Genomic DNA, 25,148 nt, shown 5'->3' on the forward strand with positions numbered 1-25,148 from the left:
TTCTATTTTACCCGAATGTATATTTTTGGTCAAATTACAAATTTACAGCCGTCTCTGAATTGAACCTTCCAGTGAACTATCAGTGGCGCCATCTGAATTTGTTTGGGTACAAATCGTTGCTCTTGGCTTTGTACGCATGGAATTCAGATAAAAGATCATGAAATGGATAAAATCGCAAACTAATAGTAGATGGATTCGTAATATACGATAAGGGTGGGACGAGAGATTATTCTACACATCTTTCTTGAGTTACTGAAACACATTATTCCCTACTCATCCAATCGCGAGTGCTCTCAACAACCAAAAACTTAAATAGTCCAGTACAACGCAAACAGAAAAAAAAAATGCTTCTACCTCAATAGGTGTTGTAATAGTTAGAACGTTTAGAAATGCAAGAATTCGTCACTGTCGAAGCAGACAGTCTACTTGCAGCCTACTTACGGGCCGCACCTACTTCCACGCTTGCTTGATGGCTTTCTTGGAGGCAAAGACTTTCACCACGTAGGATGTGGTGGTCAGCAGGATCAACACCACCGAGATCAGGAAGTAATCAAAGTCCTCCTTGAGTAGATCGAACGTTTTCGAGGGTGCCACACGGGTGACGAAGATGTCCAAGCCGTGCACAAATACCAGACAGGTGCTCTCCAGACCGGACGGGGCCGTGACGATGCCCTTGATGTTCGCGATCGTCTGATTGTAGTTGATGATGATTTCGTGCGGCATCGGTAGCTCGGGCATGTAAGGGATGATGCCTTCCTCGCGGGCTTTCTCCGGCGAAGTTACCGGGCGTCGTGGATCCAACAAGGCCCAGGACATTTCCACCACGGCACCGGATGTGAGTCCGACTGTGGATTAGGCAGAATTTTGTACAAGTGTTGAGCTGTTAGAGTGAAATATACTCACAAAGAATGTGTTTGTTGGTTATTCCCTTTTCGGTGAGTGTTTCCTGCATGGTGGCCACCGCCACCGGCAAAACGTACGATTGACGTTCAACCAGTGGCATTGTTGGAGCGTCAAGGGAGCTCCATACGGTGCTATTGGTTTGTGTTTTACCCTCGTAGAGCTCAACCGAAGCTAGAAAAGGTCATCAAAAGTTAATGTATGTTGGACAACTCGTTTTCATTTTCAAATAAAAGGTACTCTACTTACTGACTTCAGTTCGTCGCACTTTATCGTTGTAGTACGAATAGACAAGCCAATTCTCCGAATGGACCATCTGCAACGGCGGCCGGATTCTCTTGTGTGACATGGAAAATACGATTGAGCCGGACACGACATCCAGGAGATGCACGTTTAGAATATCTGTGGAATGAACGAAGTTAAAAGTGAAGTATGTAGATACCATGAAGTCGCGTTTCTACTTGATATAGGCATTAGAAAGACAGTAATAAGGAAATAGCATTGAATCCAAAATAATTAACCGCTCAGCACGACGCGCACGGTCCTGGAAGGCTCATGCAGGCTCGTGCTGTACACCGTGAGCGATGTGTTTTGTTAGTGTTGTACAAAATAGAATGGCTCGAGTGTTAATTTTGTATTCTCTGTGTAGGTGTTCAAACCATAATTTTTGAACTCGCGATCGATTTTTCTTCATTAGTCGCAAGATTAGGGGAACCCGGGGCAAAAAGGACACCGGGGAAAGATGGGCATCCTTTGATTTCTCGAAAAAATATAATAGTATAAGATCATCGATGACTTCCGAACCTTCACAGTTATGCGGCCAACAAAAAAAAATACACGTGGATGGCTGACAGGGTACCCGTGTTCCCATAAATTGATATTCTCATAACTACAACAATTTTCAACCAATTTGGATAATTTTGACAGTTTTGGAAACAGAAACTCATATACTTTTTGCCAATTGTCAAGGTTTACAGCTTATGCCCATGGTTATACAAGAAATCTTTGAAGTAAGGCTTAAGAGTCTACACGCGTAACCAAAGGCCATTCAACCAGTTTCAAATATGCTACAAGCTCTTTGCGCTTCTTGGAATTGAAGGTGTTCACAGTATATGCTTCGGGTAATGCAAAAATCCCTGAAATGAGGTCTTAGTCATCCGAGAAATCTCTGGAATAATGCCTAAAGATTTACTCGCGTAACCAAAGGCCTATTATTCAAATTCAAATACGGTACATACTCTTTTTTTGGTACTTGGCATAGAATGCGTTCACAGTATATGTTCCGAGTCATCCAAGAAATCTCTGGAGTAAGGACTTAAGGTCTACACTCGTAACCATGGGTCTATGGACTTGTCTCAAAAATGGTACATGCTCTTTGCGTATCTTGAAGTCAAATGTGATCACTACATATGTTCTGGGGATTCTATAACATTCCCCAGAAAACCATACCCCAGAAAACCATTCCCCAGAAAACCGTTCCCCAGAAAACCACTCCCCAGAATGCACCATTCCCCAGAAAACCATTTCCCAGAATGAAACTTTCCCCCGAAAACCATTCCCCAGAATGCACCATATCCCAGAATTTTTTTCATACCTTCAAAAAGACTCCTGCAATGAAAAAAAAAAAGATTTTCTAACAGGTGCCAACTAAAAAACCGGAATAAAAGAATGGCTCGGGAAAAAAACACTCATTTGGCTTTTCCGAGCAAATGCGTATTTTAAAAGAAGGAATCATCCATTCTTCTTCTTCTTCTTCTTCTTCTTATTGGCATTACATCCCCACACTGGCACTTCCACAGTTATTAACTGCGAGATTTCTAAGCCAGGTTACCATTTTTGCATTCGTATATCATGAGGCTAGCACGGTGATACTTTTATGCCCAGGGAAGTCGAGACAATTTCCAATCCGAAAATTGCCTAGCCGGCACCGGGAATCGAACCCAGCTACCCTCAACATGGTCTTGCATTGTAGCCGCACGTCTTACCGCACGGCTAAGGGGGCCCCTATTCGTTAACCTTATTTCGGGCAAAGTCGTGCTTTTCAAGAAGGAATTATTTACTCATTTTTCTATTCGTGTGCCTTATTTTGGACAAACGCGTGTGTGGCACAAAAAATAGACTTATTTGCCCTATTCAGGAAAAATGCACGCTTTAAAAGAAGGAATCATCGACTTAATTGCCTTATTCCGGGCAAATGCGTGGATCCCTATTGGTTTCCTCAATCAAGGCGTGTTTTTTGTTTGTGGTGAAGCCAGAATAGATCGGACCACGTGATACGACGTGACACGACAGTGCAGTTTGACATTTGGATAAATATGTTATTCTTTTGCGTGAGCCGCGTCACGTCGCATCGCACGTCGCGTTTACTCTGGCGGACACCTTCTGGTCATTATGCCAAAAGACACATGTATTTGAAACTAATAGCTTCCAACAATTACCACAGTGGTCCTTACACATCCAACTCATCACAATAAATAATTTTTGTATGGTCTTGCGATGATGTTTGTAAGAAAACAAGAAAATTAAATCATTTTCATCTATGTATTCTGTTTTCTGGGGAACGGTACATTCTGGGGAACGGTTTTCTGGGGAACGGTACATTCTGGGGATTGGTTTTCTGGGGAATGGTACATTCTGGCGATTGGTTTTCTGGGGAATGGTACATTCTGGGGAATGGAATTCTGGGGTATGGTTTTCTGGGGAACGGTTTTCTGGGGAATAGTATAGAACCGTTCTGGGCTATCGAAGAAATCTCTCGGATAAGTCCTCTGGCGCCTTCATTGCATATGTCATCCAAGAAAAACATGAAAAAACCTTCAGATCTACACGTGTAACCAGAGATCTTTTAGATTGTTTCAAAACTGGTACATGCCCTTTGTGGTACATAGAATAGAACGCCTTTATTGCATATGTTCATGGTCATCCAAGAAAACCCTGGAAAAGGCCTTTAGATCTACATGCGTAACCAAAGATATTTCAGATTTTTTCAATGCCAATAAAACATTCCATTATACAAAAATGTGAAAGACCTTGTGGACAACAGTTTAGCGTAGTTATTAGCAACCAGAATTTTACCATAAGTATTGTACACAGCAAATGTCAAAACTGAATTACCATAGTTGATTTATGGCTAGCGTAAAAAGCTGGACCAGATTTCTTAACATCGCTGCCGGGAGTAATTGGAAAGTTTGGCATGTATCGGTACGCGCTTACCGGTGACATCAGGGAAATGTTCCATCGATTTTGAATCCGCAACGAAGATCGCCAGTTCAAGAAATTTTTATTCCGGGACCATGCACATCAAAATCCAGTAATTTTGGCAATCTTTGGAGCTTCCTGTTTAGCCAGCAGCGCTCAATTCATTGAGAATCTAAACGCCGAAGACTTCGAAGTGAAATATCCTCGAGTAGCAGCTGACATTGTCCATCGTCACTACGTGGACGATTATCTAGACAGCTTCGGAACGGTAGCTGAGGCAGTGAAGATTGGTAAGGAGGTGAAAGAAATTCACGCAGCTGGTGGATTCGAAATCACCATCATGATTGCAGCACAAGTGGGTGAAGAATCATCAGAAACAATGAAGACTATTTGTGTGGAGAAGAATGAACGGATTGAATCTGTATTGGGAATGAAATGGTCACCTGTTAGCGACATTTTCACATTCAACGTTTCTCTAAGGGACAACATGTTACGCGTTCTCGACAAGGCATACATTCCCACAAAACGAGAGGTCTTGCGCTTTGTTATGTCCTTCTTCGACCTGATGGGATTGTTTGCTTTCTTCCTCATCTGGTCAACTGGAATTGGTTGGGATGACCCTATCAGCGAAACAATCTGGGCGCAATGGATAAAATGGATCGATTTGATACCAGAGCTGAGTACTCTGAGTATTCTACTTTGTTATTTCTATGGCGTTGTAGCGAGCATGAATTCCCAGCTGCAGGTCTACGTGTTTGTCGATGCAAGTCAGAATGCCTACGCATGCGCAGCATACTTCAGAGTTGAAACACCTAGAGGACCATCGGTAAGGCTTGTAGCAGCGAAATCAAAAGTTACATCGCTGAAGATGCTGACGATACCATGGCTTGAAGTACAAGCAGCAGTTTTGGGATCCCGTATCAATACTATGATTCTCATGCATGCAATCCCAGTAACCAAGCGTGTATTATGGTCCGATTCAAATACTGTTCTCGCCTGGATTCGTTCCGACCAGCGACGGTATCATCAATACGTCGTGTTCCGGATCGGTGAAATTCTTTCGATGACGGATATCACAGAATGAAGGAAGGTTCCTGGAGAGTAGTTCCTGGAGGTTCCTGCACAGATAGAAAAATCCACTGGAATTTACGCTAAAAATCATGCACATAAATGGAACATCATTGTTAGCGTAATTGCACATGGGATATAGCCTGAATATTTACAATATTTGAAGTAAATCGTCTATATTGCATGCAAGTTGTAAGCAATCTTGTTAGGAATATGACCATTTCAGCGAAGAATAGCGTACATTTTCGCATGGCAAGTTTTACGCGCTGTTTACTTTTCATTATTTTTTTCTGTGTGGAGATGATGCGACCAAGTGGGGAAAGGGTCCACATATCAGTTTCGACAGTCGGTGGTTTCGTGGACCGGATTTCCTCAGAGAAGCAGAAGAGTTCTGGTCTGGATGGTACGATCGTATTGATCCGACGGATGAGGAGCTGATATCTTGTAATATTCATACGACTGTCCAAACCCAGCTGATAGATGTTGGCAGATTCGGTAAATGGGAGAAAATGCATCGTAGTATGGCGTACGTGTATCGATTCATCTATAATACTAAACGGTCTAGGCAAAAGGAAATGCTAGTTTCGGGGCGTTTAACACAAGAGGAGCTGCTGAACTCCGAAAGAATGATTTGCATGCAAGCGCAGGTTGATTGTTTTTCACCTGAAATTGAAAAACTGGAGCAGTCGAAGGGAATGCCAGAAGACGTCCATGGTATTCTACCAAAGTCAAGCTCACTGTACAAATTGTGGCCGTTTATGGACGAGGCTGTCGGGATGCGAAAAAGAAGTCGACTTGCGACCGCTGACTGGCTGCCATTTCATACTAAGTATTCGGTCATTCTACCTCGACGTGGACTTCTTCCACCGTCGGTTTTGTCACCAAAATCGTGAAACAATTGTTAATGAGATGCGGCAGTTCTACGAGATCCCGAGGCTTCGTTCGGTTGTGTGCAAGGTAATAGAAAATTGTATGGCTTGTCGAATCCGTCGGGCCATTCCCATCGCACCTCCAACGGCACCGTTGCCAAAGGTTCGTGTAACTCCATATGTGCGACCATTCACATTTGTCGGAGTTGACTACTTCGGCCCGGTACTGGTGAAAATAGGAAGAAGCAACGCTGAACGGTGGATAGCTTTATTCACCTGCTTAACAGTTCGAGCCATGTATTTGGAGATCGTATACAGTTTGTCCAAAGAATTATGCGTTATGGCTGTAAGGAGGTTTGTATCTCGGCGAGGAGCACCAGCTGAAATATTTAGCGATAATGGCACTAATTTTGTCGGTGCCAACAATCAGTTGAAACAAGAGATTGGAGAATTGCATCAACACCTGGCCTCAACTTTTACAAACACCAGAACCCGTTGGCCCCGGTGCTCCTCATATGGGCGGTGCATGGGAAAGGATGGTTCGTTCGGTGAAGGTAGTAATCGGTGGAATACTGGAAGCGCAGCAACGTCCGGATGATGAGGTTTTGGAGACAGTTGTGATAGAGGCGGAGGCAATGATCAACTCGCGTCCGCTGACTTACATACCGTTAGAATCAGCGGATCAGGAGTCTCTAACACCAAAACATTTCATACTAGGCACAGCTCAAATGGAGTGAAGCAGATGCCAGTATTATTGACAGATTATCAATCGTCGTTGAGAAACGGATGGAAACTTGCACAGCACTTATCGGATAGTGTATGGAGAAGATGGATCAAGGAATATTTGCCGGTGATATCCAGAAGGTCAAAATGGTTCGAGGAAGTGGCTGAAGGGGATTTAGTGTTGATCGTTGACGGTTCGATACGTAACCAGTGGATAAGATGAAAGGTAGAGAAGGTGGTACAAGGAAAGGATGGAAGAGTACGACAAGCCTGGGTACGGACGGCGAGCGGAATTCTGAGGAGACCAGCGGTGAAGTTGGCGTTACTCGACGTCGTAAAAGGAGAGAAACCAGAAGTTGGCCACGATGGTTTACGGGTGGGGGGATGTGACGGCGATTATCACCATACCCATCTCGGTATAAGAAAAGAACCATAGGGCATATACGAATAGCTACCGGCAGGCCGAGAAATGAAAGGGGCCCTCCTTAGCCGTGCGGTAAGATGCGCGGCTACAAAGCAAGACAATGCTGAGGGTGGCTGGGTTCGATTCCCGGAGCCGGTCTAAGCAATTTTCGGATTGGAAATTGTCTCGACTTCCCTGGGCATAAAAGTATAATCGTGTTAGCCTCATGATATACGAATGCAAAAATGGTAACCTGGCTTAGAAACCTCGCAGTTAATAACTGTGGAAGTGCTTAATGAACACTAGTGTGGGGATGTAATGCCAATAAGAAGAAGAAGAAGAAGGCCGAGAAATGTCATGGGAAGTTCATGTCACTGTAATGTCATGTATCGATGTCATCGAAAGTGCAAGTAATGCGGTAGCTCAATCAGTAAAAGCTAATTATCTACAATTAATCCTAAATCTAAAACTATATTGAATAAGTAAGAGAATTTGTGGAATAAAAAAAAAGCTTATAGTAAGTAGAATATTATGAACTAAAAAGATGTTGCTAATTAATGTATTTACATCTAGTTATCTACCTACTTAATCTCGAGCTTAATCTAAAGTTGATAAAACTAAGGGAAATTAGAAAGGAGAAGACTGATAAAATTGTTAGTACACTATGCGAATTGCAAAACTAAAATAACAAACGAATTGAAGTTATAATAAATTTGCAGCTAAAGCTGTTCCTATCTAACCTCGAGTTTCATGCGACGCTAAAAAAAATCATCTTCATAACACTGCCTTATAGACACGACGGGCAATTTGCTAGAGAGGATCATCCTCAACAGGCTGAACCCGTACTCAGAGGGTACGAACGGCCTGTCTAACAACCAGTTCGGTTTTCGCAAGGGTAAGTCCACGTTGAACGCTATTAACTCGGTGGTAAAGACCGCCGAGATAGCGATCCAACAGATCCAACAGGCAAGGTATTCGATACTGTGCGTTCAACAACATTCAACAGCGCAAGTTGGGATGCCATCGCGCTCTCGTTACACCGGCTTAGCCTGCCAGTGGGCCTGTACCGGATTTTGGAAAGCTATTTCCAGAACCGTAGACTATTATACGAGACCGATGCCGGTCAGACAAGCGTACCCAGCGCCGTAGCGTGTGGTTGGCCAGGTTGGCCCCCGCCAAGGGCGCCAGGTCCTAAGAGGGCGCAAAAATCAAGGATTTCGCGATTAGAGGATTTCTTCGGTAATCAACGATTCACTATCGTTTGATTGGTAACCATCGCCTTCACTGTCTTTTTTTATCATCTATTTAACAGATAAATAAGTAAGAACAACTTAAACTGGCTACACAGTCTTTAAATATTGAAACAAGATTTTCATTTGTCCAAAGAAGGAGTCTTGTATGGCTGCCATTATGCTTGGTTTGGTTTTGTTTGGTTTATTGGACTATAGGCTGTAAGCCCGTTACCCTGCCTAAATATTATACACAAAATTAACGTTACACATACAGTTGTCCTCTTAAATATAATCTTAACTTATTACGAATTACTTCTGTTGTCATAGTTGTGGAAATAACATCCTGTAGTCTGTTGAAATCATTCATGAACCTACTAGTTGGCTCATGCTGCGTGTAGTTCCTCGATCTGAATGGAGGATCAAAGACTCTCCGGCGACGAACAGTAACCAGACTAGTGTTGAAGTGAAGCCGGTTGTAAAGATACGGACTGCTGATCCGCCCTCTCAAGATGTTGCAGAAAAACACTATGTCAGCGATCTTGTGCCTGCTATTGGTGGTGTCGAAATCAACCAATGAGCAGAGATCTTCATACTCCGGTAACTGTTCTCTCCATCCAAGATTTCTCACAGCAAAATCAAAAACTTCCGCTGTACTGCTTCCAGTCGTTGAATGTGTACGTTGTATTGGGGCCGCCAAACCACACTCGCGAAGTCCAGTTTAGTCCTAACGAGGCCGGTATATATTGTTAGGATTGCGTGAGGATCGGTAAGATCACGGCCAAACCGTCGGATAAGCGCAAAAAGTTGCAGTGACTCTTTAATGACTCCTTTGATATGGTCGTTGAATGTCAGTGACTGATCCATTATTACGCCCAAATCCCGAACGTTATCTACTCATTGAAGAATTGCATGTCCCAAACTGTACGTAAATGATATCGGCTCTCCTGGTGTAAGTAATCACCGAGCATTTGCTTTCATTAACGCTTAGTCCATTTTCGCTTACAAATCTTTCGAAGTTGTGAAGATCCTTTTGCAGCAAAATGCAGTCATTAAGGACTTTCACTGGCATGAACAGTTTTACGTCGTCAGCATAGATAAGCACAATCGCGTTAGTCATGAAAGAAGGCAACTGATCCATGACCATGACGAAAAGTAGTGGGCCCAAATGACTAACCTCCTGAATTAACTTCGAAGGAAGCCGATGAATTGTTGAAAACTTTCACATACTGAATTCTGCTTAACAGATATGTTTTAATCCATTCGAACAGCATTCCTCTGATACCAAAGTCTGCTACTGCGCGCATTATGCTATCCACCCCAACAACATCGAATGCCTTGCTCATATCCGTATAGACACAATCAACTTGATAGCCTTTCGACATGTAGTCTGTAACCATGGAGCTGAACTCACACAGGTTCGTCACAACAGACTTACTTTTCAGGAAACCATGTTGTGATGTCGAGACCTGTTCGATGATGCGCTCATAGAGATGTGAGTAAACTAGTCGTTCGAATAATTTTGGCATCGCGGATTGGATTGCTACACCACGGTAGTTTTCAGCATTAGAGCGGGATCCTTTCTTGTGGATTGGAGTGACGTGCGAAATTTTCCATAGTTGCGGAAAGTAGCCAGATGACAGCGATGAATTGAAGAGAAAAGACAATGGTCCTGCAAGTTCATCCTTAAAATCCTTTAGGAGCTTAGCTGGAATTCTGTCGGGCCCCGCCGACTTGCTTACGTCTAGCTCCATCAATCCTTGCTCTACTTCATCTCGTGACAAATTCATAGAGTCCGTGGCAGCAACGTCTGGAGAATTGATTTCATTTACGGGAACACTTCGGTAAACACTCTTGAAGTAGTCAGCGAAAAGTTCTGCAGTGTCCTGGCCATTGATGGAAGATTTGTTTCCATACTTCATCTCCTCCGGAATGCCGACATTCTTCCGTCTGCTGTTTACAAATTTCCAGAAAGATTTAGGATTCTCTTTCATTTCATTTTGAACCCGTGCGATGTACACCTGATACGCTTCTCGGTGCAATACTTTGAAAGTTGCTAGAAGCTGCTTGTAGGAGGCAATATTCTCCGGAGTTGGGTTTCTCCGCTTTTTCTTCCATGCTTTCCGTTTATCCTTGAGAACTTGAATAACAGTCGGAGAGAACCATTCTGGGTACGAGTTCTTCCGAATCGGGCAATCATTTTTTACTTAAACTAAACTAAGCTTAAAAGTGATGTAGAGAATAAGAATACTAGGTAACAAATAAAATATATTTGTGATGTTTTGTTAGATGTGTACAATACTCGAATATGATCGAATTGCTTAGAACGTGTATGGATTTGCAAAATGTCAAAATGATTGTTTTCGTTTAGGCAGTCTTATAATGGATTCGTAAAAAAGTGGTGGGCAATTAATTGCGCTCGGTTCAAATGAATTCGGCTTGGACATTGTCCAAGCTGAATTCACGACAGTTACCAATAACGGTTGAGGAATTGGAGGAGTATACTGCTAAGGACAAAAACGTGAAACAGTTGATCCAAGGTCTGAGGTCAGGGCGGCCTGTTGAAGGGTCGTTTAGGTTCGGAGTTGACCAAAACCAGTTTACGATGCAAGGTTCTTGCTTGATGAGGGGAATCCGTGTGTATATTCCACCACAATTACGCGATCGGGTCCTTGCTGAACTGCATTCTGGACACTTTGGTGTTTCGCGGATGAAATCACTCGCTCGATCATACTGCTGGTGGGAGAATATCGATAAGGCAATAGAAGATTTGGCAAAGGATTGTGTTAACTGTGCACGTTCTTATGACAAGTGAAGACATTCCACTAAACAGCTTATCAGTTTATCAGACTGTTTTAAAGATGTTTTGGTTTTGGTGCTCGAATGATTTCTTGAGCCTGGCAAGCTCAACCCATGGAAGCATAAAGAAACCAGCTAGTGTGTGTAAGTTGAATTATTCAAAGATTGTTTTGAGGATTTTCTGGATTTAGTGCTCGAAGGATTTCTTGAACCTGGTCAGCTAGTGTTATTGACTGAGGGTTAGAATGTGTAAACTGATCTGTTCAAAGACTGTTTTTGAATATATGTTTTGGTTTTGGTGCTCGAATGATTTCTTGAGCCTGGTAACACAGACAACAGACATGGATGCTCGAACAAAATTTCGTTAAAAACGTGTGTAAAGATTTGAATCGCACCTCAGCGCCGCCAACGCAGACTGCCCGACATAATAACTCAATTCCACTTTACTCTAGTGCTGCCACCTAGGAGCGAGCCTAGGAGCAATTCGGAATGAACACTAGCGCTAAAAAGTAAAACACGGCAAATTTTAACCATATTTATCAGCACACTAGCACCGCGCAACGGGGGCATAACGACATACTTTAAAATGACCAGTACAAATTTTACACAAGCACGCGAATGAAGATGAACGTCTGTTCTCTGTGCTGGTAAGCTCAACCCATGGAAGCATAAAGAAACCAACTAGTGCTATTGACTGAGGGTTAGAATGTGTAAGTTGGATTATTCATAGAGTGTATTTGAGGATATTCTGGATTTAGTGCTCGAAGGATTTCTTGAACCTGGTCAGCTAGTGTTATTGACTGAGGGTTAGAATGTGTAAACTGATCTGTTCAAAGATTGTTTTTAAATATTTTTATTGGTTTTGGTGCTCGAATGATTTCTTGAGCCTGGTAAGCTCACCCCAAGGAAGCATAAAGAAACCAACTAGTGCTATTGACTGAGGGTTAGAATGTGTAAACTGATCTCTTCAAAGACTTTTTTTAAAGATGTTTTGGTTTTGGTGCTCGAATGATTTCTTGAGCCTGGCAAGCTCAACCCATGGAAGCATAAAGAAACCAGCTAGTGTGTGTAAGTTGAATTATTCAAAGATTGTTTTGAGGATTTTTTGGATTAAGTGCTTGAAGGATTTCTTGAATCTGGTCATCTGGTGTTATTGACTGAGGGTTAGAATGTGTAAACTGATCTCTTCAAAGACTGTTTTAAAGGTGTTTTGGTTTTGGTGCTCGAATGATTTCTTGAGCCCGGTAAGCTCAACCCAAGGAAGCATAAAGAAACCAACTAGTGCTATTGACTGAGGGTTAGAATGTGTAAACTGATCTGTTCAAAGATTGTTTTTAAATATTTTTATTGGTTTTGGTGCTCGAATGTTGAGCCTGGTAAGCTCACCATAGAGAAGCATAAAGAAACCAACTAGTGTTATCGACTGAGGGTTAGAATGTGTAAACTGATCTCTTCAAAGACTGTTTTAAAGATGTTTTGGTTTTGGTGCTCGAATGATTTCTTGAGCCTGGCAAGCTCAACCCATGGAAGCATAGAGAAACCAGCTTGTTTTATTGACTGCGAGTTAGAATGTGTAAGTTGAATTATTCAAAGAGTGTTTTTGAGGATATTCTGGATTTAGTGTTCGAAGGATTTCTTGAACCTGGTCAGCTAGTATTATTGGCTAAGGGTTAGAATGTGTAAACTGATCTCTTCAAAGACTGTTTTAAAGGTGTTTTGGTTTTGGTACTCGAATGATTTCTTGAGCCCGGTAAGCTCAACCCAAGGAAGCATAAATAAACCAACTAGTGCTATTGACTGAGGGTTAGAATGTGTAAGTTGAATGATTCAAAGATTGTTTTTGAGGATTTTCTGGTTTTGGTGTTCGAAGGATTTCTTGAACCTGGTCAGCTAGTATTATTGGCTAAGGGTTAGAATGTGTAAACTGATCTCTTCAAAGACTGTTTTAAAGGTGTTTTGGTTTTGGTACTCGAATGATTTCTTGAGCCTGGTAAGCTCAATCCAAGGAAGCATAAATAAACCAACTAGTGCTATTAACTGAGGGTTAGAATGTGTTAAATGATCTGTTCAAAGACGGTTTTAATAATATTTTTTTTGGTTTTGGTGCTCGAATGATTTCTTGAGCCCGGTAAGCTCACCCCAAGGGAGCAAAAAGAAACCAACTAGTGTTATCGACTGAGGGTTAGAATGTGTAAACTGATTATTGTTTTTTGGTTTTGGTGCTCGAATGATTTCTTGAGCCTGGTAAGCTCAACCCATGGAAGCATAAAGAAACCAACTAGTGCTATTGACTGAGGGTTAGAATGTGTAAGTTGGATTATTCATAGAGTGTTTTTGAGGATATTCTGTATTTAGTGCTCGAAGGATTTCTTGAACCTGGTCAGCTAGTGCTATTGACTGAGGGTTAGAATGTGTAAACTGATCTCTTCAAAGACTGTTTTAAAGGTGTTTTGGTTTTGGTGCTCGAATGATTTCTTGAGCCTGGTAAGCTCACCCCAAGGAAGCATAAAGAAACCAACTAGTGCTATTGACTGAGCGTTAGAATGTGTAAACTGATCTCTTCAAAGACTGTTTTAAAGGTGTTTTGGTTTTGGTGCTCGAATGATTTCTTGAGCCTGGTAAGCTCAACCCAAGGAAGCATAAAGAAACCAACTAGTGTTATCGACTGAGGGTTAGAATGTGTAAACTGATCTCTTCAAAGACTGTTTTAAATATTTTTTTTTTGGTTTTGGTGCTCGAATGATTTCTTGAGCCCGGTAAGCTCACCCCAAGGGAGCATAAAGAAACCAACTAGTGTTATCGACTGAGGGTTAGAATGTGTAAACTGATCTCTTCAAAGACTGTTTTAAAGGTGTTTTGGTTTTGGTGCTCGAATGATTTCTTGAGCCTGGTAAGCTCAATCCAAGGAAGCATAAATAAATCAACTAGTGCTATTGACTGAGGGTTAGAATGTGTTAAATGATCTCTTCTAAAACTGTTTTAAAGGTGTTTTGGTTTTGGTACTCGAATGATTTCTTGAGCCTGGTAAGCTCAACCCAAGGAAGCACAAAGAAACCAACTAGTGCTATTGACTGAGGGTTAGAATGTGTAAACTGATCTCTTCAAAGACTGTTTTAAAGGTGTTTTGGTTTTGGTACTCGAATGATTTCTTGAGCCCGGTAAGCTCAACCCAAGGAAGCATAAATAAACCAACTAGTGCTATTGACTGAGGGTTAGAATGTGTTAAATGATCTGTTCAAAGACTGTTTTAATAATATTTTTTTGGTTTTGGTGCTCGAATGATTTCTTGAGCCCGGTAAGCTCAACCCAAGGAAGCATAAAGAAACCAACTAGTGCTATTGACTGAGGGTTAGAATGTGTAAACTGATCTCTTCAAAGACTTTTTTTCAAGATGTTTTGGTTTTGGTGCTCGAATGATTTCTTGAGCCCGATAAGCTCACCCCAAGGGAGCATAAAGAAACCAACTAGTGTTATCGACTGAGGGTTAGAATGTGTTAAATGATCTGTTCAAAGACTGTTTTAATTATATTTTTTTTGGTTTTGGTGCTCGAATGATTTCTTGAGCCCGGTAAGCTCACCCCAAGGGAGCATAAAGAAACCAACTAGTGCTATTGACTGAGGGTTAGAATGTGTAAGTTGAATGATTCAAAGATTGTTTTTGAGGATTTTCTGGTTTTGGTGTTCGAAGGATTTCTTGAACCTGGTCAGCTAGTGTTATTGGCTGAGGGTTAGAATGTGTAAACTGATCTGTTCAAAGACTGTTTTTAAATATTTTTTTTTGGTTTTGGTGCTCGAAAGATTTCTTGAGCCTGGTTAGCTCAACCCATGGAAGCATAAAGAAACCAACTAGTGTTATTGACTAAGGGTGACCATGTGTAAACTGAATTATTCTAAGAGTGTTTTTAAGGATTTTCTGGTTTTGGTGCTCGAATGATTTTTTGAGCCTGGTAAGCTCAATTCATGAAAGCATTAGGAGATCAGCTAGTGCTATTGACTAAGTGTTATAATGTGTAAATTGAACGGCGATATTGCTTAGAAGAGTAGAGGAGAAGGTGAATGTAGAGAATAAGAATAGTAGGTAACAAATTAAATATATTTGTGATATTTTGTTAGATGTGTACAATACTCGAATATGATCGAATTGCTTAGAACGTGTATGGATTTGCAAAATGTCAAAATGATTGTTTTCGTTTAGGCAGTCTTATAATGGATTCGTAGAAAAGTGGTGGGCAATTAATTGCGCTCGGTTCAAATGAATTCGGCTTGGACATTGTCCAAGCTGAATTCACGACAAGTGATAGTTCGTGAAATTAAAAATTAATATCACCAGAATCGTTTTCAATGTGACAAATAAGACATACATCTATTCGGAAATTATTGAGCTGGCACTTTCAAATCTAATTTGAATTATTTCGTAAAATAAGACGAAGTTTTAAATAGAGAAAAGGAAATTGGACTATATCAATCATGCAAAGTTACTAATAATAACTTGAATTAGCATGTCACATCAGAAAAAAAGTCTATACAATAAACAATGAAGTTCATAGCCTTAACTCTTTCTCACTTAATAATTATTCTATTTAAATACAATTTATTTCTTTGATCAATATTCTGGATTAGACAGCTGTCGGGCAATTTTCCGTCCATCAGCTTGGACATTTCCTCATTAAAAATTTATTAAATTTGTGTGGACCATTGATTGACATTTGCCGTACCCCCCTCCCTAACTAAATATATTGGATTTCTCGAAAAAAAATCATTCAGAAATTAATTTCTTTGAAAATGTTGACCCGTTTCATTTTCGGTAGACGTAGGCTGTCTGTTTACATTATGTTAATATTGTCGGATACTTCAATGTCGAATATAATAAGCGTATTTGTAAACAGGCTTTACTGCAAACGCTTATTAGAGATGAAAATTTCTGTTTAAATTGACAGTATTGTCGCCAGGATTAGTGGATATGTAAACTGGCCATCGCATTCAATATCAAATATCAAAAGCGTTTTTGCTTCGCGGTGCTTATTCAACGCGGAACTTTCGTTATGGAACGCTTTGAGGGAGCAAAAATGCGCGCGCTTTACTCTTCTCTTTCGATTTTGTTTGTTCCGATTGCGCTCTCTTCACCGAATCGCGCATGCGCTGTTTGAAGGGGTTCTCGATAGACACCAAACCGTGCACTGCAAGCGAAGAACGCTTTGACTACCTATACATCGCCGATTGCGGTTACAGCAGATGATCCACACATAATAATTCGTGTATGATGCATGACAAAGCGTTGTCGGCTGGAAGTTCCGTGTTGAATCAACATGTGGTGTCGGTGGGTCGGTTCGGTATCGTGACGAAAAATATAACGCGCCCCCATCGCAGCATTTGGTTGCCTCACATTACATGCCGCCTATAAAAAAAGCATGCATATCTCGCTTAACTTTTCAAAAGGACCTAATAAAGTAACATTTTTTTCATGAATTAATTTGAGTACTGCAATCAAAAGCTTTCATGTTTTCCTGTTGATTGCGCTATTCAAATTAATTCTCGCTTAACTTTTCAAAAGGACCTAAGTAACATTTTTTTCATGAATTAATTTGAATAGCGCAATCAACAGAACAACATGAAAGCTATTGATTGCTGTATTCAAATTAATTCATGAAAAAAATGTTACTTAGGACCTTTTGAAAAGTTAAGCGAGAATTCATGAAAAAAATGTTACTTAGGTCCTTTTGAAAAGTTAAGCGAGATATTTTCCGCATATGTATCTAATAGTAAAATTTGCATGAAACATCTATCAAATGCACATAATTCAAATATATATTTAGATTAAAAAGACAAGAAATCTATAGAGAGTTTAAATGTTGGGGATAGAATTGCCACATGTGCAGTGCACAGGTTGCACATGCGGACGCGACGCCTCTGACTAAACAGCGTAAAATAGAACGATACAACATTGTAGTCTATGCTATTCATCACCGTCACGAGTCCGCAATTCAAAATATCAATCGAGTTCAGAAACTGCATCATCGACGCAGCCCGCTGCTTACATGTCTCCGACTCGTGCTCGAATTCAGTTTTAGAAATGAAGATGTTGCTCCACAAAACGTCCATCAAAGCAGCTTTAGCGGAAGTCACATCAATGGATCCAAAATTGATATGCTTTCTGGACACCCCTACTTGCAACTCCCGTAAAAGCATCAATAGTAATAGCGTTGTGGTAAACTTCGTGCTTTACTAACGGTTCAGTCACGACAATTTGGCAAGATTCAGTGTCAGTGGTGAATACGAGGTCCAAATATTTGTTGTTTTGATTTGGTAAATCGCACACGCTATGCTATCAATAAACAGTCGATCCTTTAATAGCACAAAACAAAATGGCAGCCATACAAGACTCCTTCTTTGGACAAATAAAAATCTTGTTTCAATATTTAAAGACTGTGCAGCCACTATAAGCTGAAATAACAATAAACAGTCGGTCCTTCAATAGTGGAAGTAAGAACAAAATGATATGAACAAGAAATGCAATTGGCAAGGACCATAGAACAGGCTTCTAGGAAGAGAGTCCTAGAAGGGAACTTTTCAATGTGCTAAAGGCAGAGGCGTCGCGTGATCAATTCTTCAACCTGTGCACCGTTTGGTTAAATTTAAATATTTCGAGAAAAACGCATATAAAAAAGACCTGAAATGACACATCCAATATAAACGATTCATCTTCAAGCGTGTTTCCCGTTCCGTCTATCTGCTTCTAAGCTACATCCCATTTATCGAATTCAACGCCTTAAATTCAAACTAAACCAAACTAAAAATTAAAAAAATGTTGGGGTTGTATTCAAGACACGACCGCTCGACGTAAACTACGTAAGGAAAACTGGGGTAATATGCATCCCCGGGGCAAAACGACCTTTTGGCATTTTTAAGTGCAATCTAGGCAGTTTTTCGAGAGTATTTACTACAGCGCAATTAGTTCGGATCTCGAACTACCAATCCAGTAGTAAACATTCTTGAAAATATTCTTGGAACACCGCTAAAAATGTCAAAAGGTCGTTTTGCCCCGGGGGTGCATATTACCCCAGATTACCCTAAAACCAAATATAGTTCACTGAACCAATTATTCCGCTCTATATAGAAGAGAAGGAACTATATAACCGACACTACTACCCAGCTTTAGTAGCATCTCCCACTCCGGAGGGAGTAGAAACCCCACTGTCTAGTAGCTGGGCTACCCCATTCATACACCACACCCCAGTTCAACAATTGCATGAAAGAACTGAATTTTTCGTTAATACTCAAAAGTTTCAATAGAACTGGCAAATTGGTGGAAAGTTTATGAATCGATTGATGTATAAATCTTTAAAATCCGTTGAAAGATAAAGGACCTAATGCTTCAAATCTTACATGATTTCGTGACGGTCCCCAATTTTGAAATTTTCATTTTACACCCTGTATTCGAGTCTTCCCCTTAGACGTAGTTTACGTCAAAAATACCATCATGAGAATCATAATACTTTTCAATAGACAGATAAGACATCTATCTATCTATTCAATGGAACGGTATCTTTTATTTTTAATTCAAGTTATTTCGTAAAATGAGACGAGTCTTTATTGTTATATGTTAACGAGAAAATTAAAATATGTTTAGAATGATTAGACGGATATTACATACATAACAGAAAAAATGGCGTCTGTACAACGAAGTATCTAACCATTCCTCAATTATTAATTATTCCATTTTTAGTTTATTCCTTTGATAAATAATTTTCTTCCGGAAGGGCTGTTCTCGAACCACGTGGACAGATGTCGAACAGTTTCAAATGTGTACCTCCCTCCATCAGCGTACACATCTGCTCATGCAATTTTAGTTCTAAGTTGTTCACATTGTATACGAATATCAGCTCCTAAATATTTTGGATATTGGATTTGACGAAAAATTATTCATAAGCTAAAATCCCAATCAGTACACCCACTTCTTTTTTTACACGGTTGAGTTCGATTAAGTCCTTTAGCGTCAATGACACTATGAGTTAACCCCACGAAAAAATTCACAAAAATCAAAGGTGTTTAAAAAGCTGTGAAAGTTCAGGTTAACCGAGGAATAAAATAATACCAAACGGTTAAAATAAATATCGGGTGAATAAAAAAGATGCTCTTGCTCCGATGTGCTTATTCAATGCCGGACTTTCGCCATGAAACGCTTTGCGAGAGCAGAAAATTTATTTGATCACCGCCTCTTTTCTCTTTCTATTTTGTTCCGATTGCGCGCTCTTATACAATCGCGCATGCGCTGTAGGCACCAAACCGATATGCTTTTGTACATCGGAACCAAACCGTGCACTGCCAGCGACGAACGCTTTGACTACCTATACATCGCTGATTGCGGTTAGAGCGGATGACCTACACATGCAAAATAATGCGTGTATGATGCATGGCAAACCGTTCTTGACTGGAAGTGCACGTGATGGACAACATGTGGCAGTACGTCGTTTCGATATCGTAGAGTAAAATATAACGCGCCCCCATCGCAGCATTTCGGTTGCCTTATATGCATATCACATGGATCACATGCCGCCTATAAAAAATTCGAGCATATTTTACGATTATTTATTTATACGTAATCGTCAAATTTGTTTTGTATAAAATAACTGCACATAATCCAAATATATATTTGGATACGAATGACAAGAAATCTTTCGAGAGTTTAACTGTTCGGGACAACATTGCTACCTGTGCAGTGCACAGGTTGCACATGCGGACGCGACGCCTCTGGCTAAAGGTTCAATACTGGGCCCGGTACTATGGAACCTTATGTATGACGGGGCACGGTGGAGGATTGGATGAGCGCTAGAGGCCTGCAGCTCGCTCAACATAAGACGGAGGTGGTTATTCACGTGGGTGAAGTCGCGATCGCATCAAAGCGGAATTTGAAGCTCATTGGGGTCGTAATAGACGACAAGCTGACCTTCGCTTCGACTGCTGTTGCGGCATTATCGAGGATGATGTCCAACAGTTCCAAGGTGTGTGCCAGTAGACGTAGGCTACTGGCAGGCGTTGCCGTATTTATTCTTAGGTACGGCGGCCCGTCCTGGGCGAGAGCTCTGGGGGTAACCAGTTATCTGCGGAAGCTGGAGAGCACGTACCGCTTGATGTGTCTCAGAGTGATATCTGCCTACCGCACGATATCACACGATGCAGCCTGCGTGATTGCGAGCATGATGCCAGTCGGACTGGTCATCCGGGAAGACGAGGAGTGTTTCGAGCTACGTGGCACCAGAGGAGCCCGCGAACGCATCACGGTGGCATCGGTTGCCAGAGTGGGATAACTCTTCTAAAGGTAGGTGGACCCACCGGCTGATACCTAACATATCGAGCTGGGTGGAGAGATCCCATGGGGAAGTTCACTTCCATCTGACGCAATTCCTGTCAGGCCATGGCTGCTTCCGACAGTACCTCCACAGGTTTGGGCACGCCGAGAGCCCCTTCTGCCCTGACTACCCAGGTGTTGACGAAACTGCAGAGCACATACTGTTCGTATGTCCTCGTTTCGACGTCGAAAGAAGAGCTATGCTAGACTATTGCGATCGGGACACAACCCCGGATACCCTTATCCAGAGGATGTGCCAAGCGGTGGAGAAGTGGAACGCAGTTTCAACTGCAACCACTTAGATTGCCTGCATCTTGCAGAGAATCTGGCGCGCTGAGCAGCAGTCGAAAAGCATGATAACTTGTGATTGGTTAGTTAGAGCGAAAACAGGCTGAGCGCGGGGAAGTGAATGAGAGGTTTGCACATGTCGAGGTAAGTGTCGCAGCGGGTGGCAACCGCAGTCGCCACCACGAGGCATGATAGAAGAGTGACCGCATAGGTGTTAGTATGGACTGCATATGCCGAGGTAGGAGGGTCGTAGCGTAGAACTATTGGTACCTATCGCTATCGACAACTCGAGCCATGGCAGAGGTGAGTAGAGTGAGCACCCAAGTCAGACTCACATGTTATGTCAAGGGCGAGCACCCAATGGCACCCAATCGCATGGCATGTCAGAAGTGAGAACCTAAGTAAGTCCCACATGGTGTGTCAGGAGTGGCAGGGTGTGCTAGAGTGAGCACCCAAATAAGTCTCAGATTTATGTACTAGAGCGTGAAGCAGGTGGTAGGGTGAGCATTCAAGTTAGTCTCACATGGTGCGTAAAGGGTGAGCACCCAAGTTAGACTCACATGGTATGTCAGCGGTGAGCATCCAAGTAAGACTCATATATATGCGTCAGAAAGAGTGTCAGAGGGTGTGTTAGAGAGAGCACCCAAGTAAGATTCATACGGGATGAGTACCTGTGTGAGTGTGAATGAGCGAGTACATTGAGTACTGCCTATCCCCCAGAAGTAATGCTGGGAGGCATTTCCTGGGGGAACCAGGGTATTAGTAGAGAGAGTAACTCAAGTAACCTTCTGTTGCTTGGGTGGGTTTAGTGAGTCCGGTTCCTCTATAAAAAAAACACGGTGAAACAAAGCAGCAACCGAAGCGTTTTCTTGGGGGCGGAGTCAATGTTGGCCCAACGTGTTTGAGCGTGTGTACTTTACATAACTTCTTGTTCTGGACACAATATATGTCAGTTTATGTCTGTTCTTTACAGTGCTTGCAGGAAGCAATCTGCCCCTTGGTAATGTGCGTCTGCTGGCCACCTATCGTGACCTAAAAAATGCACATCTTCCACGATGATGCGAAACTTATGATTCTTCCCTGCAACATTTACTTCATGCTTTTCATCCTGTTTGTTCATGATTGTGTATGCAAGCGTCAGTCTATAACCTTTACAAACGCACATTATTCACTGCTGTAATAGTCGGGTCTCTCCTCATCTTCCTTCTTCAGCCCTAGAACTGTGCGGCAAAAGCCAGGCACTTTCTCGTATTACGGTTTCACAATTAGAAGCGCCAGTAATCCTCGTCTAATCGCGAAACATTTGTAGCGCGACGCGACACGGACGGCAGAAAAACCACCGAAACACCACCAATATTTTTTCAGCAACATGCATTTTTTTTCCGTAACATAAAACCAATTCTAATTGCAAAAATCTTGATGGCATGACATTTGTGAAAAATAAATACTTAAACATGAATTTTTACTTACATTTGTGAATATTATCCGGCCCGTGGGTGGCCACGGCAATCAAGTTCGGATTGATGTACTTGTACAGAACCGATCGATCAGCCAACACTCGGCCCTGCGAGTGAACATGTTCGATCGGATTTTTACCTTCGATGGCAATGATCTGCTGGGTCCTTCCGGCGCCGCTCAGGTTCACCGTCCAGGTTGGAACGGTGTTAAGTTTCCCGTTTCGGAACTCAACATGGCTGCCCTGGATGGTGGCCGTTTCCCGATCGGCACTGAACATGTAGAAGTTGTTGGCATACTTTGCCAAACTTTCTGGCAGAACGTGCGCTTGGTTGTTGTCGTCCAGAAGCAAAATGCCTCGCAGGAAATCCGGCCCAGTTTCATGCAGTAAGGAGGCCTGCCGAATCTGGTACGGCAACTGGATGGTACCGCCATTAACGGGTTGTCCGGTAATCGGGTTGAATTGATAGAGAAGTCCGTTTTTGGTGGTGCGATGTCTACCCAGGATAAGACACTGTGCGCTCAGAGGGTAGAAACGAGACGTCCTCTGCACCAGCAGCTTCATACTCTGTCCGTTGGCAAATCCGGTCATTTCCGGCAGGTAGCGGGTCCAATGTTGCTTTCCGCTTATGTTATCGATTCCGAACACTTTGCCGCTGCTGGTTACGACCACCAGCATTTTGTGTAGACCAAAGTCGTCTCGCACCAAACCGGCCTTCTGCGCTTTGGATGGTGCGGGACCCAGACCGAGCACATGCAGTACCAGGTTCTTGACGTGACTGATTTGGCTCGTAATGCGGCGTTGCAAGGCTCCGAATACATCCCCTAGAGCAGGGAGAAAAGTTTATTAAAATGTTGAAATTGACTAAGTTATCGTTATAGAAAAAATAGACAAAAAAAATTATCACTGACGAAAATCGTTTCACTCCACATAAATAAATCAGTATTACATGCTCGAGGCTCCTCAACTGTACCTCATGTCACAAAAAAATTATGGTGACGAATTGTGTATACAATAGAAGATTCATTGTTGAACTTTGGTTACAGATTTCCTTCAATTTAGGTTTTTCGCGTCATTAAGCGAAGATGACAAATTCGGAATATTTCATGCGAAAAGTAATTAAAGCAAATCTACAAAATTTCACACACGTATGAGACTCACATTCTACATCGTTATCCTCTACATGACGCGTTTGGCATAATTGCAAGAACGAATGGAAGACAGTAATGATGGTTATTTAAACAGGTTCAGAATATTCCAAAACAAGCTAAGCCACACTCACCGTTTTTATTGTTCAGCTCCTCTTCGATAGCTCCCTCCGCATCGGACAGCGTCAAGTCCAAAAAGTCGGCCGTCTCCACATCGGCCAATGCTTCCTCGCGCGTCCACTTCAACTTACCCTGCTGGAGAAGGGTGATGGCTCCATCCTCGCTCGAAACCAGCACCCGGCAAGCCAGCTGACTACCGCGTGGCCCGCTTCCGCCGGTAGTTTTACATCGCACGGCAACCAATTCCGGTGAGCCCAGCGTCTCCGGATATTCCGCAACAAACTCGATGGCTTCGAAGGGGCTGTTATCCACCAGTTTCTTTGCCGTCACTCTGAACTCATTCCGAACCCTATCGACGGTACCAGACAAAAGCACTCGCTCACCTTCCAAAATGGCCTCATCGACCAGAACGGATCCCTCGGCGCCAAGAGCTACCTTCAAATCCGACGTTAGCGAGTACATGCGTCCGTCTTGTACAACGGCGGCCTCTCCCACAACCGCTTTGGGTGAACCCGAAGCTGCCGTTTCCAACTGCTTGGAAATGATTTGAGGGTTTTCCGCCAACAGATCGACTACTAAAATCTGCTGATCAATGGCACAGGCAAAGAACTTGTCCGCAAGAGTACATCTATCTTCCTTGATCCAGGCGGCGGAAATTCTGCTGGTACTCGGCTTAGATTGCTGACCGGTTGAAACAAAATATTCGGTTAATTCGATGTGGGATCCCCACACGGGAACCACTTGATACAAACTGCTCTGCTCCGCAAACCAAACAGCACTTTCAGCCTTTTCCGGTGAGTTGGGCAACAATGACCATTCCCACTCCAGGCTTCCGGTGTTCGGATTCCAACCGCGCACCAGTGCCGGGTTCACTCCCGTCACTGTGACCACATCGAAGGCGCGATTACTTCGCCCATCTCCAGATTGGACTCCCTGATTAGCTTGGCCTGGAATGTGAAGCAATTTTATGTCCCCTCGGGGACTTTTTTCCAGCAGCTGTCTCCAGAGGATTTCTCCACTCTTGGCACTGATTGCCGCTAGTGCATTGCTCTCCGTCGCCACAATAATCCGATCCAGCGAGCTGGAGTCGAATCCTCCGAATTTGAGCTTCCCAACATAGTGCTGCCGCCTGGGGACACATGAAGGAAAAATTAACATGCGAATCATCCGATTATCAATCTATTTTGGGAAAGAGTCGCAGCTTACCAATCAAACTTTCCGATTTGATCCTCGAACAATCCACTGGTTGAGTGCAAAATTGTGGCCAGCACTAGAAGCCAAAACTTAAAGTTATAAATTGAGGGACCTTTTGATTGACCCATTATGTGAAAATTGTGAATTTTCACGCGATTTTGCCGGACACTAATCACGATCGCGTGAATTTTTTTCCGATTTTTTCCTCTGACGATGTCCGTCAAATGACAGCTCTACAAGATAAAGACACAGAAAATGTAGGTTGGTGGACAATGAATAGGCCTTTTTTTACAGAAACACGGAGAAAAAAAATAGACGCGTTCAAATTTTTCCAAAATTTTCTTCTCAAACTGGGTGAAATGACAGCAGACCTACACTAAGAGTAAAATCAGCAGTGATTCAAATCG

At 42.3% G+C, this 25,148-nt stretch overlaps 1 protein-coding gene across 2 annotated transcripts; it reads right to left on the reverse strand.

The window, feature by feature from the left end:
• LOC134204639 (ER membrane protein complex subunit 1) lies at nt 1-24,969 on the reverse strand. 2 transcript variants are annotated; one of them, XM_062679429.1, is made up of 7 exons: nt 24,754-24,969; nt 23,562-24,676; nt 23,441-23,458; nt 22,294-23,103; nt 1,150-1,302; nt 904-1,074; nt 1-845 (listed from the first exon to the last, which is right to left on the reverse strand). In XM_062679429.1, the coding sequence occupies exons 1-7, from the start codon at nt 24,867-24,869 to the stop codon at nt 451-453; spliced, it is 2,778 nt and encodes a 925-aa protein (XP_062535413.1). In that variant the 5' UTR covers nt 24,870-24,969; the 3' UTR covers nt 1-450. The 2 variants fall into 2 exon arrangements, with proteins under 2 accessions (XP_062535413.1, XP_062535416.1); XM_062679432.1 differs by lacking the exon at nt 23,441-23,458 and having other exon boundaries at nt 24,754-24,968.
• Between the last annotated feature and the right edge of the window lie 179 nt (nt 24,970-25,148).

This window comes from Armigeres subalbatus, chromosome 1 (assembly GCF_024139115.2).
Source record: "Armigeres subalbatus isolate Guangzhou_Male chromosome 1, GZ_Asu_2, whole genome shotgun sequence".
NCBI classification, from domain to species: domain Eukaryota; kingdom Metazoa; phylum Arthropoda; class Insecta; order Diptera; family Culicidae; genus Armigeres; species Armigeres subalbatus.